We start from the raw sequence: 19,461 nt of genomic DNA on the forward strand, positions 1-19,461 counted from the left end.
ATGAGGACCTGACGGAAGTAATAAAGAAATTGTGCTCACCAATCAAAGCTGGTTCTAGATGTACAGGCTCTAGTGTAGGGTGGTTGATCTAGCCTTGGCTGCTCATTTTGGTGCATTGCCCCTCATCCATGTGAGTCCCCAAAGGGGTGACCTAATGGGATCTGAAACTCTGAGCTCACCTTTGACTCAAGGAGGGTTTCCTTCCTAGCTGCTTCTGAGCTTTTACAAATCCTTCCCCACCTTCCCTCTCCAATGTTCCTTGAAATCCAACTCTTAGACCATGTTTTTGATCAGACATAGCACTGGATTGGTGTCTTTCAACTGCTGGTGCAGGTCAGGAAGCGAAATGTTGAACCTCAGTTATCTTTTTGGGAGAACCATTTTCCTCTGCTTCTCAACCCACATTTTTTTCACATGACCTTTTCACAGGTCAGAAAGCCATTGGGTGGAAAGCACACCTCATCTAAATCCTCAGAAGACCACAGAGAATTTCATTTCCTACCCCACACCCACAATTTCAGGATGCTGGGGAGGATTCCCGAAGCCCTAGAAAAAAATTACTGGAGTCGGTATTTTGTTTTTGTACTACCAATAGTGGTGGAGCAGAATTCAGCATTTTACGAGATGGTTACTATTTTCTTCCCCCGAATTATTTTAAATGAATTCTCAGTGAATGACCCCAAATATTGCACATATTGGATGAGAGAATATGGAAGGTACATTGTGAGGGTCTGGAAATGAAATGAGTGATCTGAGGGGCTGAAGATTGACATGGCATCTGAGTAGGCATGGGATGGGTGGGATAAGAGAACTTGGGTAATCTGAAGGTGTATATTGTATCACTGGGCATCTGCAGGGAGCAAAGGATGAAATTTAGGAGACCTTTAAACAATGTTGCGAGCTGGGTTACATAGAACATAGAAAAGTACAGCACAGAACAGGCCCTTAGGCCCACAATGTTGTGCCGAGATTTAAGCCAAATGTAAAAGCCTAATGTAAAGCCTAACGTTTTATCTGATAACACTCTAATTAAGTGACTTGGGATGCTTCATGTGTGAAAGATACTAAGAAAATCTCAAATGCTGTGTGCAGTTTCCATCTCCATATTTAAGAAAGATGTAAAGGAGCTGGAAGCAGTTCAAGGGTGGTTTCCTGGATTGAACCCTGGATTGAGTGGACTGGTTCATGAGGATAGATTAAACAAACTGGAGTTTAGAAGAGTAAGATGGGGGTGACTTAATTGATGTATGTAAGATAAGAAGTTTATAAGATCCTGAATGGCCTTGACAGGTTGTATATGGAAAAGATGGTTTCTCTTATGTGTTGATCCAGAACTAGGGCACTATTTTAAAATTAGGGTTCGTGCTTTCAGAGATATGTGGAAATTTTTATCATAGAGGGATGTGAAACTTTGGAGCTGTCTGCCTCAGAAGGTGGTGGAAGTGGTCTGAATGATTATTTTTAAGGTAGAGATAAGTCAATTCTTGTCAGGAAGGAGAATCAAGGATTATGGAGAGTAGATGGGAATGTGGAATTCGGAAAACAGACAAATCAGCCTTGATTATATTGAATGGCAGAGCAGGTATTAAGGGGCCAAAGGTCTACCTCTCCTACTTTGTATGTTCATAGATATAAGTTGTTGTTGTTGTCACACATTGCCAGAAGCTGACCTGGAAATTCACGCTACCCATGGGCAGATGGACAGCTCCCTCCACACGGTTCAGGTATTCTGCCACCAGGGCGGCGCTGTGTACCATGCAATGTGCTGCCTCAGCAAACTTTTTCCGTTCGATGTGCTTCATTGCGATGTTCCGCAGCCACATTAGGCGGAGATCCAAGTAATTCTGTAAACCCTTTGCAATTCTAAAGGAAAGCAGAAAGTACTTGGTTCAGACAAACATCCTAGCCATTGAATCTACTCCCTGTTTACAATCTGCCAGTGACCCATTCAAATCATCAGGAGTATTTTCAAAGTCTCAAAGGATACATTCAATTGTAAACATCATCCAGTCTTGATAATTGCATCTAATTAGGCGTAAATACATGCCTGACTAATAAATGTCAAAAGGATTTCCAGTTGAACAGTTCCTTGAAGCTGTGAAAGGTGACCATTTTCCTAGGGCTTTTCCAGTCTCTGCCAGGAACCTGCAACCATCCATCACATTCAACCAAACAAAGCAATATATGCGAGACAGGAAAAAAGTCATTGTGGCTGATCCCAAAGAGTTTCTGTGTGGCCAGGAATTGAATATGACAGAACAGGCAAAAAGCATCGTTCCCTACAACATTCCAGGTTCCCAGCAACAGCAATTAGGACAGAAACACGAAAATGATTAGAGTGAATCTAGGAATCAAGATGTGTCTGAGGCAGGGTTGATGCATTGCTGATCTGTTCACATGTAGCTTAAGATACAACCAAAGCCTGTATTTTAGAGTACTTTGGTAAGATGGGGTCTCTCTGTCAACATTTTCTTCCATCGATTGAGTCACAGGCTAGAAATTGTCCATCACTACAACAGGAAAGCAAACAACTCCCTGCAGCCTGGAAAATCCTTGTTCCCCTTGTGATATCCTCATCATGTTGTGCTTGAGCTAAGAGGCTTCAGGGTGCTGTCAACTCTACCAACAGTAGTTTCATAACTACACATTCCTCATTCACCCAAGAGCTCAGAGATTTTCTCTAACAAAAACTGAACTTTGACTCCCCCCCCTCATCAGCCCAGTAAGAGGTGAAAATTAAATGGTTGCTTCACATTAGGCTTCACTTCAACATTTAACCACTCGGCCTCAAGATGACCTATCTTAACAGATGCAAATAGTGAGAATGTTTTTGCTCACTGGGTCACCTCTGGCATCTTCCTGCTGATATATTATGGAGGAGCAGTTTGTTCTTCACAGCCCTCGGGGACATTACCTGAACATCAGGTCAATTTGCATGTCCACATCCATCAGGAACGCCTGCAGTTTCACGGTGTCACACAATACTGCCTTCAGGTTCCTTAGGAGCTCTTCCACCTGAAAGATCAGCACTAGTTAACTACTGGTTATCTTAATTAGTCATGGAGGGACCAGCTGTCTAATCACTGAGCAACGCATGAAGGCTTACAGAGGAGTCAGTGGAAAGGGCAAACTGAGTTATACTTCCATAACAGGGGAGAAGAGAAATAGAGAGTGGAAATAGTGAGGATAACATAAAAGGGAGGGGAAAAAAGTAGACTCTTCAGAGTGACAGGTCAGTGTCCCATGTGTTAATTATATTTTTTTAATCAATCTGTTTGGAGATGTTATGACACACCTCTGGAATGGTAGGACTTAAACCCAGGGCCGCCAGTCCCAGTGGTACAGAGATTACCATTGTGCCACGTGTTAATTATATTGTGTTTAATTGAATTCTGGTGGTGGCCATTATGTGGTGATTTACTTAACTTCCAATAAATTGTCTTGTGTATGTTTGTGTTGCGTAAATTGGTAAATAAATTGTAAATTGTGTAAATATTAAGTCTAGTTTGATCACGTATTAACTGGCTTTCTAGAGTATACCAACACTAAGTAAAGAGGCAGGGCTCAACAGTGCAAAGGAGCAGTGAACTGGGAGCTAAAGAAAGGTCGCAGTGTTAAAGCAGAGAGGGGTCAGAGTCCAATGGTCTCTTGCTCAGGGCAGTCTAAGTTCAAACTGCAGAGATTGTGTACAATGGCTGATTGTGATTTCCGAACACCCTGCCCAAGTCAGGAATGTTGGAATAGAAATGGCTGTGGGGATTAGCTGCCTTCCTAACAACAAAGCCCTTCCCTTGAGTTGAAGTGGAGCTGGAAATTATAATCACAGAAAAGACCTCATTTTAAATAGGACCTTATATTCAAGATTCTGTGGCTAACATTTATTGCCCATCTCTCGTTTCCCTGAGAAGATGGGCCCAAAGAACTCTGCAGTCAACACAATGTCTTTCTGAAGTGTAGTCACCACAGTAATGTAGGGAAATTGGCACTCAATCTGTGCACAGTGAGATCCCAAGAACAGTACAGAAATAGGTGAAAGGGTAATTTTTATGTGTGATGTTTTTCCTTGTGGAGGAAAACTTCTTTTTACCCAGAGGCAGACAAGTACCTAGAAGTTACCACCCAACAGGTTGGTAGAATCAGAAACCCTCATTTTATTTAGAGAATATTGGTAATTACACATGAAGTGCTGAAAATAACGGTTATGTATCCAGAACTGAAGAATGAGATCAGACTGGATCATTCTTTAACAGATAGTAGACACAATGGGCCAAATGGCTTCCTGCTACATTGTAAATGATTGATGTTTGCATGAATAAATGCTGGTCAGGCACCAGAAGAACTCCACCATTCTTCTTCAAATGACCTTTAAAGTTCATGTAGGTGGGGAGACAAGCTGTTAATTCAACTTCTCAGCCCCTCAGTATTGCACTGAGGTGTCAGCATGGCTTATTATGACTCAGAGTCAGGAGTGTTGCGACTGAGACATTGCTGGCATCCCTGAAACAGGAAGCAGCTGCTCTCAGTGCTCTGCCAGAGACTGCCCGACACTCCAAGTCCATTTTGAGTTTGAAGCACAGGTGCAAAAGCCATGCAAAAGGGATTGTTGGAACCAATCCACAAACATTTCCCAAGACTGTTCCACTGGCTGCTTTCCCTATGTTTCTGCAGCGTGTAACGTTAATATTACACAGACCATTTGAGCTCTTTACCGGTTTAGTTTCAGGAAAATTAAATCTGCCGCATTAATCCTGAATTGAGTTACTGACTACTGCAAATAAGAAAAAGCAGAAAGTCAAGCACTCAATATGTTTGGAAAGCTAGTGAGACACGGGCACTGATTATTATTAACATAAGTCAGGAGTGAAAAAGAATCAAGATAATATTCTTCTTTAATTTTCCTGCCAAAATGGACAGTTTCACATTTTTCCACATTATATTTCATTTGCCAGATTTTTGCCTAATTACTTAAGCTAGATACATCTTTTCGTAGCCTCCTTATGTCTGCTTCATAACTTACTTTCAGACATATCTTTGTGTCATCAACAAATTTGGTAACCATATTTTCTGTCTCTTCACTAAATTCATTTGTAGAAACTGTAAACAGTTCAAGTCCCAGCACTGATCCCTGTGGCACACTACTCTAAATCTTGCAAAGCGAAAAAAGATTCGTTTATGTTTACTCTACACTTCTTGTTTGCTACCTAACCTTGTATCCACACCAATGTGCTACCTCCTGACACCATGAGCTATTATTTTCATCATAACCTTTGATGTGGCACCTTATCAAATGCCTCTAGAAATCTAAGAATAGTTCATCCACAAGCTTCCCTTTATCAAAACCTGTCACAAAATACTGTAGTGCCACTAGTACGCTGGAATTGCTAAGCTTCCAAGATGGTGGTGGATCTCCAGGAGTTAAAGTTGGATGGTGCAGGAAAGAAACCCGAGGAGAGAAAATTAAGGGACTTACAAGAAAACTATGCTTTTTCACTTTCTTGGAACTATTTCATTATGAGCTATTGAATATTGGAAAATGAGGGGGGGGGGAGGGGGGGTGTGTGGGGGGAAGGTCTGATTCACTGGGTTGGGCAGCAGGAAGGGAAGGGTCTCATAATGAAACCACTCAGTGTTCCAGCCGATTACTGCAAGCTTGAAATTGTGTCAATTAGAAAGTAATGGCTGATGAATTGGTGTCTAAATATGTGCACATTTAATCCCAAAATAGTAACCTAGTATTTACCATGTTGCCATGCCAACAAATAATTTTAAGGCAACTTTTACTTCCTCAGGATGTCACAAACTAATCCATTGGTTGTAAAGTGAAGTCCCATGTACAAATCACTTTCCAGTAATCAGTTCATCTATTTTTAGTGGTGTTGCTTAACTGTTGAGTGTGAATAGTGAGAGAATATCTCTTGCTCTTCTTTGACCATTGCCTGGTAATATTTTACTTTCATTTCAACTGTCAGGCTGAGCTCAATTGAAGATCTCGTTCGAAAGGGAAAGATACCAATAGCTCATGGTGTCAGGAAGTAGCTGATTCACTGTCCTGCGTCAAAGTATCACATTATGAGACAGTTGTACTCAATGTGAGAGACATTTTGTCAATTTCAGATGTCGGTTCTTTACATTCTAAGTAGAGTGATCAAGAGAGTATCATTATTAGAGGATCAACAGAATCTATTTTTCCAAACAGTTCCTTCAGGAAATCCTAATCCCAGAGGAGCACCCTTTCATAGATACAAGGGAAGGGGCTGTGGTGTTAGGGTAGATGTGTTTCTCTTGGCTCTTTGAGTCCGTTACAGTGCTTCAGGAATCCAGAGCCCATGTTGGAGATTATATATGGAGGAGCTGGAGTGGAGTGCTTTCTTGCTGTCTCGCTATCCTTCATGTTGACCCACTGGGCTATCAGCATGATGGGCAGTTAAATAGAGGACTCTCAAGGGCCAGAAAAATAGAGAAGATCAAGGGCCGCTCAAAGAGAAAAAACAAAGTCAAAGTCAGTTCTCATTGAGATGCACAATGTTTCCCACACACCTTGACCAGGATGACTAGTCCTTTCCAGGTGTTGGTCTCCAGTTGGAGTCAAAAGGCCAAAAAGACTGGTTCCCAGAAATGAATGGACATGTCTCTTAAGCCTACCAATGTGCTGGTCTCTGTCCCTGCCAAATAAAGCACAGTCTAGTATGTGTCTGGAATTCCAAAGGTGTTCATGGCCTGAGCCAGGAAGTGGTTGCATCCCTGACCCTGGATAGGTAAAACACATATTGATCACGCAGCCCCTCTCCACTGCCTGGGTGAACTCAGAGCAGTAATTCGTTATGGCCACATTCTCAACTTAAAATACAGTTGTACAACACAGCATCAGTCTCAACAGTTTTACTCAACAAATGTACCATTTACATTTTTCATTACTTGCTCTATGACTGGGTTGGGGCTTTCTTACCTGCATGGAGAAACTGGTACCTTCCATGGCTTTGTCTGTCTCCAGATAGATTAGCATTATCCCAAAAGATTTCTGGAGACAGTGCTCATCCTGGTTCGATATTTTCTCCGCTAAGGAAGCCAGGGATAGGGTGATGTACATTTTCATTCTTGAAAAATGCTGAGTATGAGAAATGACAGGTTAGTAAACGTGTAACGTTCAAAGTGTTTGGGAAATGTTCAAATCCACACCAATGTAATTTGTCACTCATTTGCCCCTAACCTACTGAAGTGTCAACCCAGCTGGCGTGAGTTCAATCCTGCTGCAATACATTGTGACACTTCAATGGATTTGATAATTAATGTACATGTAAACTTCTGAGCCAGAAGAAAACACAACTAGTTCATTATATCTTTCAGGGAAGGGAATCTACCATTCCTAATCCAAACTGGTCTACGTGTGACTCCAGATTTATGAGATTTAACCTTAATGTCCTCTCAGGTGGGTCCACTACCTTCTCAGAGAAATGGGGTGTGAAGTATCGCTTTAGTATCTTGAATAAAAAGATCTAGATCTCTTTATGGTTGGCCTGCCTCTTCCCGGTTGTTTGACGTTCCCTCCCCCTGCCAAAGGGTGCCAGCTGCAAACATGACTTTATTTTTGTCATAGCTCTCAACCACGGATGTGGCATGGGCCAGTGAACCCTGCCATGTCAATATTTTTCCCTTCATCATTAAAATTACTAAAGTCCAATATCACTAAGACAAAAGCAGGAAATTGTGGAAAAGGTCTATGGAATGTGTGTCTTTGAATGTTTCCAGCCCAGAGTTTGGAATCAATTAAACTGACTAGTTATCAGTAACAAAAACAGAAAATGCTGGAAAAACTCAGCAGGGTCTGGCAGCATCTGTGGAGAGAGAAACAGAGTTAACGTTTAAGGTCCAGTGACTCTTCGTCAGAAGTTATCGGTGTTACTTGCACCATTCCTCATGGATGTCGACTGCTCTAGCCTAGATGATGCAGTCAGTCTCCAACTTTCTCCACAAGGGTCCTCAAACATGCACATGGAGAGAACAGAAAGATTTTCATTTATTTAACACCTTTCACAACAACATTGCAAAGTGCCATGCTGGACTATGTCTGGGATTTTCTACTCAAGTTACTGCAGTGCAACCTGAACCCCCAGACATTGACAAAGAAGACAGGAAGTTTTAATTGCATAAATTAAGATTAAGTCAAAACAGGAGGAGGGCAAACATTAGTTAATTACTTGGGCTCATATTAGTTTGTTAGATGATTTGATTACTCAATAGAATATAAAGAAACATTTCCTTTCCAATGGCTTGTTAATTAATTTTGTTAATTGTACCTCGAAAGAGTACGATGAGAGACTACCTCCATGCCCAGTTGTCCCTAGAGAGGGAGCACATGATGTTCACCAACAGGTTTAAGGCCTTCCAAAAACCCATGGACTCGACAGGGGCTAGAGTGTACCATCGATAGTGAGAATATTTTCATTTGATACCTTTCCTGTAACAAATTTGTTATAATAAACTGAAAGCACTTGTTTAAAAAAGGGTGTTTATTGGTCGTTTAGTTTATTGGAACTCAAATAACATGAAGTGTCACTGATGGGATTCCAGAGTTAGAACAATAGACAATAGGTGCAGGAGTAGGCCATTCAGCCCTTCGAGCCTGCACCACCATTCAATATGATCATGGTTGATCATTCCTAATCAGTATCCGCTTCCTGCCTTATCTCCATAACCCTTGATTCCACTATCTTTGAGAGCTCTATCCAACTCTTTCTTAAATGAATCCAGAGACTGGGCCTCCACTGCCCTCTGGGGCACAGCATTCCACACAGCAACCACTCTCTGGGTGAAGAAGTTTCTCCTCATCTCTGTCCTAAATGGTCTACCCCGTATTTTTAAGCTGTGTCCTCTTTAAGTAAGGAGCCATACTTCTGTAATGCGTGTTTTGTAAATATATCTAAAAGTAAGTAAAGATTACTGGCTGTGACAGGTTTAACAGATCGCATCCCTAATTTCTATGGAAATTAAATATCAAAGCTAAAACAACACCTGAATCCTTCAAATGATCTCTTGCTCACCACTTTGTAGCTCTGCCGCAGGAGGAGGTAGAGGGAAGCTGAGGCCTGGACCCTGGTGCTCTCAAAGTGACTCATACACCTCTGGAGTAGCAACAAGCACAGGTCCATGCAGTGCTCCGAATCTTCATCAAAAAGCACTTCAGGAAACTGCAATTGGGGTACAAAAACAACTAGTTAATGCTGTAGGGGAAACTGCTGAAATATTCAGGGGATTAGCAATAAATCAACAGCATCAACAAGTGTTAACATTGTCTGCGATTCCGTGTCTAAATCTTCAATATTAAATTAACTAAGTTTGCACTTAAGTCACAAGATATCCATCTTGAAAATTTTAGAGTGTGAGAGAGACAAACAAGAACAGATGGAGAGACAGAAACTGTAGGAGTTAGAAAATGTAAGAGCCTCAGATGGAGAGACAGAAACTGTAGGATGGACAGAAACGCAGACTAAAAGAGACTGGGGTTGGAGCATCAGAATCACTAAGGACTGAAGGATTCTGTAGAGACAACATGTTGATACCAATCACTTGCAGCTTTTTTTGGCTTATAGAAAATGTATTATAATGAAAGTCACAACTTTGCACAAAACTCTGTCCAAAATGTTTTCTCTTTGCTTAGGGAAGGAGAATAGCCATGTAAACAATTTTTTTGACTGAAATGGTCTCTCATAAGAACAGCAGAACAATGTGTCTCCATGTGATTTCTGAAGAAAATGCTTCCTCATTGGTCTTTTTTTTCTTTGAAGTATAGTACGCACATTTCTATCCCTTAAATAAAAAGTGCTGCTCCATGCACTTACCAGACAGTGTCAGTCCATTGGGATGACTTTGTATTGATCGAGCAATGGAACTTGAATAAGTAAAGCTGTGTGGAGCCTGAGAGTCTTCAGTTTTGTTTGAATTTAAGTCTCACTTGCTGTTTTCTTGGATCACATGGCAATGCACCCCTCATCATCCTCAAAGAAAACAGCTTCAGCACTGTCCCTCCTTTGAGTTCTTCCCCATGCCTTACCATCCAGGAACTCTCAATTGCGTCCCCTCCATAAGCCTTGTTAAACCCCATTCACTTAAATCTCACATTCTTATTCCCAAAGCTACAACCCCACTCATGAACCATCTCCTTACCTTAGCAATGAGGGCTCTCTGTGTGTTGAAGCAGTTCTGCAGGTACAGGGTACTTTGGTTACAACATAGGCTGTGGATCAGGACCTTCAGGACCCCTGTGGCTACTGGTTTAAACTCCGGCATCGAGCTTAACTGCTGAAAGATAGAAATGCTGTAAAATCTTTGGCTGGTTAACTGGGCAGGGAGTGGCATATTCCTCTGACTCCTTTCTCTCATAACCCAGAAATGAGAGGAATTAGAGTTTGACTCCATAAAGAGTAATCATTTCCAAGAATAGTGTTTCATAATTACAGCAGACAGGCAATTTGTAAAACAAGATGTGAAGCCGCATGAGTGGTATCTTTATTAGTTATGTTACGATGGTAGTAGACTGTACTGGCTAATATATGTACTTGTGAGTTAATATTAGCAATAGATTGGAGTATGGTCGATATCAAGCCTGTATTAGGGTGAGAGACCAGGTGATTAGTGACACAAAAGTTACCACATCAAGTCAGAGATGCCAGCCACCAGGGAATCCAAACAAATGTATTTATATTAAAAACATCATCAAAGATCTTCTAATAAAAGTTTATACTGCTCTCTTGGAAGTTTTGGTTTTGCAACTCTGAAGAATTCAATTCAAGCTTTAATTCTAATCAATTGAATTCAATACAGCACAGGAATAGGCCGTTTGGCACACCAAGTCTGCACCGATTCTAGTCATTATTTAGACTCGCTACTTATTGTCCATGTGCGGTTTCTATCCTTCTGTTCACCTCATGATCTTGTATCAAAACATTGCTAACACGCCTGCTTCCACCACCTCCACTGGCAATGCACTCTGGGTGAGAAGATTTACCCATACGTCTCCTCTAAACCTCCCTCCACTCACCTTGAACTTTGTGCCCTGTGAATAAAAAGATTAGATTACTTACAGTGTGGAAACAGGCCCTTCGGCCCAACAAGTCCACACCGACCTGCCGAAGCACAACCCACCCATACCCCTACATATACCCCTTACCTAACACTACGGGCAATTTAGCATGGCCAATTCACCTGACCCGCACATCTTTGGACTGTGGGAGGAAACCGGAGTACCCGGAGGAAACCCACGCAGACACGGGGAGAATGTGCAAACTCCACACAGTCAGTTGCCTGAGGCGGGAATTGAACCCAGGTCCCTGGCGCTGTGAGGCAGCAGTGCTAACCACTGTGCCACCGTGCCGCCAAGATCTTGTTCATTGACTGTGTGTGGGTTGATCACAGATGCTAAAGGACAACCCCCTTAAGACAGTGCACATGCTGGTTTCACAGGGCTCATTTTATTGACCTTTATATGCCAATCATTAACAATGGTATCTGAAAGTAGGGGTTAGGAGAGGCTGAGGTGGGAGGAGTAATGGGGAGTGGACAAGAGGATCTTTGCACCTCGTACCTGGATCACCAGTTCCAGAGTGTCGAGCACAATCAGGTTTGTCTCCACGGTCAAGTTCCCACTGATCAGGGCTTCCTGTTGAATTTCCGCCTTCAACCTGAGAAGACAGAGGTAAAAATCAGGGTTAGTATCAGACCTGGAAACACATGGTGTCAACTCGAGCCAGGAATTTAGAAAGTTACAGAAATAGGCCTCTGGGTCCTACATCAAGTGTCCAGGAAATATCACATTTCCCACAGTCTCCACAGGCATTTCCCCAACTCTGCCTGGAATTTGATGACACAATTAGCGCTCACTGCCTCCTCCACGCACTTCATTCCACACTGCCATTACCCTCTGCATAATATAGTTGCAATCAATTATTTCACAGCCTCTGTCCTTTAGGTTTGTGATCATGGTGTTTTGCGGAATCAGGAGCTGGATTTAGTGAAGCTGGGCTGGGTAGGCTAGGTGCCCAGAGGGTGGTTGGGTAAGAATAACTTTGGGCGAAGCCAACAGGAAAATGACAGTGTTGAACTGAGTGGCTGGAAGGTGCTAACATTGGAAACCCTGACTAATCAGGTTCATTACTGAAACAGGTAAAGGTCTGTGTCCCTGAGTCTGCTAGGATATTGAGGTAACTCAGTGATTTTCCTGAATTCACATGGGTTTCTCATGCCTCCAGAAGGTTGTCAGGCAAACCCTTATCTGATTGACAGTGGCTTCTCACAGATTCCTTCTTCAAGGGGACTTAATGTCCGATCAATGAAAGAAACTGGAGCAAGAGAAAGAGAAAACGATGTCCTTGCAGCGAAAGTGCTCATCAGTCCTCTGAACCCATCTCCTTCACACTGGGGCACAGAGTGTGGACGAGGCTATTGATCCTGAAATTGAGCACAGAACCTGTATAAATGACAACTTGAGGAATGTCCTGCCCTGACACCCTGGGATAGAGGGGACTGCCAAGTCAGTAATAGCTGGTTACGCTCATACCTACAGGAAGTAGTCCTTCACACACTCAGGCAAATAACTATTACATTATGCTCCAAGGGAGGAAACAGTACTCTCTTACTTGTCTTTATCAACAGCTTGACGCCACTGTGTCAGGTCCTTTCGCCAGCGCAACTTCTCCTGTAGGCCCACACTCACCCGAGAGAATAACCTGTCAATTCCTGAAAACACAAAGAAACATAGGGGATACTTTGAGGAAGGAATACCAACCTTAGCCAGGCATGGAGTTTTCAGGGTGGCATTTAGAGCAACATCTGCAACATTAGATACCTAGTGTGGGGTTTTTACCTTTCAGTTAGCTGGCCAGCTACCAACACAACAAGATGCTCCCATCACTTTGAGGACTATAGGCCTCATTTAAATACAGTCATAGAGATATACAGCACGGAAATAGACCTTTCGGTTCAACTTGTCCATGCTGACCAGATATCCCAACCCAATCCAGTCCCACCTGCCAGCATCTGGCCCATATCCTTCCAAATCTTCCTATTCATATACCCATCCAGATGTCTTTTAAATGTTGCGACTGTACCAGCCTCCACCACTTCCTCTGGCAGCTCATTCCATACACGTAACACCCTCTGAGTGAAAAAGTTGCCCCTTAGGTCTCTTTTGTATCTTTCCCCTCTCACCCTAAACCTATGCCCTCTAGTTCTGGACTCCCCCACCCATGGGAAGAGACCTTGTCTATTTACTCTATCCAAGCCCCTCATGATTTTACAAACCTCTATAAGGTCACCCCTCAGCCTCCAATGTTGCAGGGAAAACAGCCCCAGCCTAATCAACCTCTCCCTATAGCTCAAACCCCCCAACCCAACAGAAAATGGTAGAGTGATGTCAGGAGATAGTATTTTGAGAAGAAGGAAGTTGTGTTACCAACAAGAAAGCTCAAGCTTGTAGTTTGAAGGAACATAAGATGCTATATTCTATCCACTTTGTTGAACACCTTAAAAATCTGTACAATAAGTAACAATCTGTTGAAGAAAACAAAGGTCTTTACAATGCAGATAACAAAAAAAATGTTCCATGTACGGACCATAAGACCAATGAAGGAGTGTTTGAAATTGAAAAGAGCTAAAAGAAGTGTAAAAGTTGTAACCCAGAAAAGGAAATGCAAGCATTTCAGCCATTTAATTTGAACTGAAAAGCTGATGACATCACCTCGAGTGCAAAGTGGATGACGTCAAAATAGGGACTAACATAAACACAGTTGAATGATGGATGTCACAGCATAGTTACAGATAAAATACAGTGGATGTGAGAGACTGATGCTAGAGAGATTACTGTCATGAAGAATGACAGCAGGTTTCCTGGCTGAAACTGCTAATGCAGGACATAAACTAACAATAAGCAAAGAGCCGAAGTAAATGGGTCATTTTCAAGTTGACAAATTGAGAGCGGTGGAGTGCCTTAGGGATGAGTGCTGAGGTCTCAACTATTTATTCAATTATTAATGACTTGGATGAAGGGACCAAAGCTATTATAGTAAACTTAAGATAGAGAGATAGGGAGAAGAAACAAATCTGAGGAGGATTCAAGGAGTCTGTGAAGGGCTACAGATAGATTAAATGAAAAATTTGGCACTTGATATGTGGGAAAATGTGACAGTATTCACTTAGAGCCATAGAGATGTACAGCACGGAAATAGACCCTTCAGTCCAAATCATCCATGCTGACCAGATATCCCAACCTAATCTAGTCCCATTTGCCAGCACTTGGCCAATATCCCTCTAAACCCTTCCTATTCATAAACACTACAAGATGCCTTTTAAATGTTGTTATTGTACCAGCCTCCAACACTTCCTCTGGCAGCCCATGCCAGACACGCATCACCCCCTGCCTGAAAAAGTTGCCCCTTTAGGTCCCTTTTAAATCTTTCTCCTCTCACCCTAAACCTATGCCTTATAGTTCTGGACTCACTCACCCCAGGGAAAGGATCTTGTCTAGTTATCTTATCCATGTCTCTCATGATTTATCAACCTCTATAAAGGTCACTCCTCAGCCTCCGACATTTCAGAGAAAACCGCTCCAGCCTATTCAGCCTCTCCCTATAGCTCAAACCTCCAACCCTGGCAACATTCCTGTAAATCTTTTCTGAATCAAGTTTCACAACATCCTTCCTAATAGCAGGGAAACCAGAATTTCACACACTATTCCAAAAGTGGTTTTACCAATGACCTCCCAACTCCGATACGCAATGCTCTGACCAATACAGGCAAGCATACCAAATGCCTTCTTCACTATCCTATCTACCTGTGACTACACTTCCAAGGAACTATGAACCTGCACTCCAAGGTCTTCTTGTTCAGCAACACTCCCTAGGATCTTACCATTAAGTGTATAAGTCCTGCTAAGATTTGCTTTTCTGAAATGCAACAGCTCGCATTTATCTAAATTAAACTCCATCTGCCAATCCTCAGCCCATTGGCCCATCTGATCAAGATCCCATCGTACTCTGAGGTAACCTTCTTTGCTGTCCTCTATACCTGCAATTTTGATGTTGTCTGCAAACTTATTAACTATACCTCCTATGGATGTAAGTTTGCTCACTGAGCTGGAAGGTTCACTTTCATGACTCGTTATACCTCCTATGTTCACATCCCAATCATTTATGTTAAAAACAAAAAGTAGTGGACCCAGCACCAATCCTTGTAGCACAACACTGCTCACAGGTCTCCAGTCTGAAAAGCTATCTTTCACCACCACCTTCTGTCTTCTATCTTCGAGCCAGTTCTCTACCAAATGGCTAGTTCCCCCTGTACTCCATGAGATCTAACTTTGCCAACCAGTCTACCTTCAGGAGCCTTGTCGAATGCCTTAGTGATGTCCAAATAGATCACATCCACCACTCTGTCCTCATTAATCCTCTTTGTTACTTCTTCAAAAAACTCAGTCAAGTTAGTGAGACATGATTTTCCACGCACAAAGCCATGCTGATTATCCCTAATCAGTCCTTGCCTTTCCAAATACATGCAAATCTTGTCCCTCAGGATTCCCTCCAACAATGTGCCCACCACCATTGTCAGGCTCAACAGTCTATAGTTTTTCCTTACCACCTTTCTTAAATAGTGGCTCCACGTGAGCCAACCTCCAGTCTTCTGGCACCTCACCTGGGATTATTGATGATACAAATTCGTGGGGAGAATAGACACCCTGACTAATATTTAACTAAAGAGAGACTGCAGAATGCTGCAAAGAATCCTGACTTAATTGAATGCTAAAAGCTATAGTATGCAGGTCTGACAAGTGATTAGGAAAGCAAATGGAATATTGGTATTCCTTGAAAGGAAAGTAGAGTACAAAAACATGGAACACTTGGTAAAGCTGTAGAGGCATTGGCATGACCAAACCTAGAGTGCTGTGCAAAGTTCTGGCTTTAAGAGGCAAACTTCATTCTCAGATTCAGGATCAAGGAGTGGGAAAAACTGCAGGTTTGGGACAAGTGAAGGGAGAGTAGAGAAGAAAGGTATGCTATAAGAAAGAGAACAGCTTTAAACTTGCCAAGGAAATGTTTAGCGAATGAAGTTTTTGCAAATCAATGTGGAACCGCTATTTTAAGACTGAATACATTAAATACAGTATGGGGAAAAATATTGTAGTCAATATTATTGGCATGAACAGTGAATTTAAACCCGAGATTTAGCTCTGATATGCAGTAGACATGTCAGTAAAAGTGCTTGGTTACATTTTTTTCAGTACTAAGCATATATGATACTGATGCATTTAGTTCTGACCTCATCCTCACCGGTCCATAAAAGGATGATTTTCTTTTGTGTGTGCAGGAGGGAATGTTGAGGTGGCAGACATGATATCATTCAAATGTGCTGCTTTGCCCTGGGTAGTGTGAAGCTGGAGTGTTGCTGGAGCTCAGATGTTCAACAATTTAACAACATTCAGCACCACTCACAACTCCTCAGATACTGAAATAGTCATGATGCAGTTCAAGCTACAAAGTGCCAAACCAATAGTTGGAGACAGCTCGATGATTTAGACAGTGACAGTGTCACCTTATCCAGGGTGTTGGGGTTTGCACAATGTAGGAAATGCCCCTCCAGCTCACCTGGATATTCCCTGCGTTTCATCATCTCACTGCGGGCTCCCGTGGTTCCGAAGATGGCATCCTCCAGCCGTGCCTTCATGTCTCTTGACTTCCTATAAACATGGCTGCCGACCTGTTCTGTGGATGGTTGACCCTGCCGATAGATACAATGTTATGTCAATCTGCCCTTGCTCCAGTCATGAAGGTAATTCCCTTCTCACACAGAAATGTGAAGGCAAACAAAAGGATTACAGGCTGATGAGATCCCTGCATCTGCTTCTCCTGCAGTTAGCTGCATCAAAACACCACAAGAAATAGGGACTGGAGTAGGCCATTGACCTCTCAAGCCTGCTTCACCATTCAATAGGATCATGGCTGATCCAACATTCCTACTTTATTGCCTTGTCTCCATAACCCTTGATTCCCCTATTGATCAAGAATCTATCTCTCTCAGCCTAATATATACATAAGGACTCCGCCTCCACAGCTCTCAATGGCACGGAGTTCCAAAGACTCTCAATCTCTGAGAGAAGAAATTTCTCCTCATACCAGTCTAAAATTGGTGCCCTTTAATTCTGAGACTATGCCATGTGGCCCATGAGAGTAAACATCCTCTCAGAATTTACTCTGTCAAGCCCCTTAAGAGTCCTATATGCTTCATACTTCTAAACTCTGGTGAGTAGAGTTCCAAAATGTCTAACCTTTACTCATAAGACAATCCCTCCACACCAGAGATTATCCTAGTTAACCCTCTCTGAACTGCCTCCATGAAATAATATATTTCCTTAAATAAGGGGATTAAACTGCTCACGGTACTCTAGATATCATCTCACCAGTACCTTTTACACTAGCAGTAAGACTTCCCTACTCTTATACTCTAACCCCCTTGAAATTACAGCCAATATTCCATTATTTGGAGATGCTGAGGGACTTGGGTGTACAACATTAAAAATTACACAACACCAGGTTATAGTCCAACAGGTTTAATTGGAATCACTAGCTTTTGGAGCGCCGTTCCTACATCAGATGTATACTCCACAACCACCTGATGAAGGAGCAGTGCTCCAAAAGCTAGTGCTTCCAATTAAACCTGTTGGACTATAACCTGGCGTTGTGTGAATTTCAACATTCCATTAACCTTCCTAATTACCTAATGCACCTGTGTGCTAGCTTTCTATGTTTCAAGCACAAGTACCTCCAAGTCCCTTTATGTTGCAGCTTTCTGTAGTTTCTTTCTCCTTAAATAACGTAAATAACTGCACACTTGGGGTTACTGTTCCTTCACTATCGTGGAGTCAAAATCTCGAAACTTGCTCCCTCAAAGCACTGTGGATGTATCTACACCATATGGACGGTAGCAGTTTAAGAAATTGACTCAGGACACCTTCTCAATGGTAATCAGGAATGGGCAATAAATGCTGGGAACCAAATACATGAAATAGGAGCAGAAGTAGACCATTTAGCCCCTTGAGGCAGCAATAAAATCATGGCCAATCTTCTTGTCTTTCAAATTCCACATTTCCATCAACCCCTGATAACCCTCAATTCCCTCGCCCAATAAGAATTTATTCACCTTTCACTTAAAAATCCCACCTCGACCACTTCTGAGAGAATAGAAAATTCTCATCTCTGGCTTGAAAGGATGACAGTCCCCCCTCCAGTTTTAAAACAGTGCCCCTAGTTTTGGACTGACCCATAAAAAGCCTTACAACCTTCAGTAAAGTCACACCTCACTCATCTAATCTCCAATGGGTTCAAAGTTTGGGAGAAGATTTGTAGCTTGGGTGCTCGTTGTTGTGGTTCTGTTCGCCGAGCTGGGAATCTCCAATGGGAACAAGGCCCATCCAAGATGGAGGATGGAAAAAAATTCTGGCTGTAGGAGTTGCTCCTTTTTTAAGGTATTTCAGGTGTTGGAGGTGATTTTCTTGAATTCCAGGAGCAGTAATTACTGTTTTATAGGCTGTTGCATTGTTTTGGAGGTTTGGAGAAAAAAAATTTAGAACATGGCACTTTAAAAGGGAGAGGGATAGACAATAGGCAGCACATGGTCAGTGAAGGAGAGAGAGAGGGAAAGAAAAAGAAAGAAAGAAACAATTCCACCCACCCACCCGCCCGCCCACAAGCTAACTGACACAGCAGTGAATGTGCGCAGTTAATGCCTTGCTGTTAGAATTCATGTATCTCTGGACATTGGATTGCATCGAGGAAAACTTAACAAACAGTGAAATTCACAACTTGAAGGATCCTGTGTGAGAGAGAGCTCACAGCACAGCAATATATAAGTAAATAGTTTTTAAGTGTAGCCTTACTGTACATCAATGATAGTGAGTTCTTGCTTGATTGCATGTTTTATTGAGATCTGTCTCTTGAGTAAATTTTAAAAATACAAGCCATAACTATTAAGTTAGTCTGGAGCCTTTTTTTAGAGCAATAAGATAGTGCTATTTTCTGGGTCTGAAGATTGTGCAGGAACAAAGATGGCTTTTAGTGGAGTCATATGGTCATCTTGTCAGATGTGGGAGTTCAGGGAGAGTTTACATGTTACTGAGGATTATGTCTGCAGGAAATGTCTTTGGTTGCAAATCCTATCAGTTCAAATGGATCGATTGGAGCGACAGTTAAAAACAATGAGGAATTTACAAGAGAAAGGGGGTGTGATAGATGGCATTTAGAGGAAGGGGGAAAACCACAGATACAGACAGATAGATGTGTTAACTCCAGGAAAGGGAGGAGAGGTAGACAGGTAGTGTAGGAGTCTTCTTTGGCTATCCCCATTTCAAAACATATGCTGTTTTGGAAAATATAGGGGGTGATGGACTCTCAGGGGAATGTAGCACAAACAGCCAAGTTTCTG

At 42.2% G+C, this 19,461-nt stretch overlaps 1 protein-coding gene across 3 annotated transcripts in view; it reads right to left on the reverse strand.

Annotated features, from left to right (window-relative positions):
* LOC132828852 (dedicator of cytokinesis protein 7-like) overlaps positions 1-19,461 on the reverse strand; it is a 206,242-nt gene that overhangs the window by 25,976 nt on the left and 160,805 nt on the right. For 2 of the 3 annotated variants that reach the window (XM_060846006.1, XM_060846009.1), the window contains exons 31-38: positions 16,629-16,761; positions 12,630-12,729; positions 11,579-11,675; positions 10,162-10,296; positions 9,039-9,185; positions 6,947-7,105; positions 2,915-3,015; positions 1,671-1,863 (exon numbers count right to left, since the gene is read on the reverse strand). In XM_060846006.1, the coding sequence (XP_060701989.1) occupies positions 1,671-1,863; positions 2,915-3,015; positions 6,947-7,105; positions 9,039-9,185; positions 10,162-10,296; positions 11,579-11,675; positions 12,630-12,729; positions 16,629-16,761 (1,065 nt within the window). The remainder of the gene's footprint in view (positions 1-1,670; positions 1,864-2,914; positions 3,016-6,946; positions 7,106-9,038; positions 9,186-10,161; positions 10,297-11,578; positions 11,676-12,629; positions 12,730-16,628; positions 16,762-19,461) is intronic. The other variant, XM_060846007.1, reaches the window with a different exon arrangement.

Source organism: Hemiscyllium ocellatum, chromosome 28 (genome assembly GCF_020745735.1).
Source record: "Hemiscyllium ocellatum isolate sHemOce1 chromosome 28, sHemOce1.pat.X.cur, whole genome shotgun sequence".
In the NCBI taxonomy this organism is placed as follows: Eukaryota; Metazoa; Chordata; class Chondrichthyes; order Orectolobiformes; family Hemiscylliidae; genus Hemiscyllium; species Hemiscyllium ocellatum.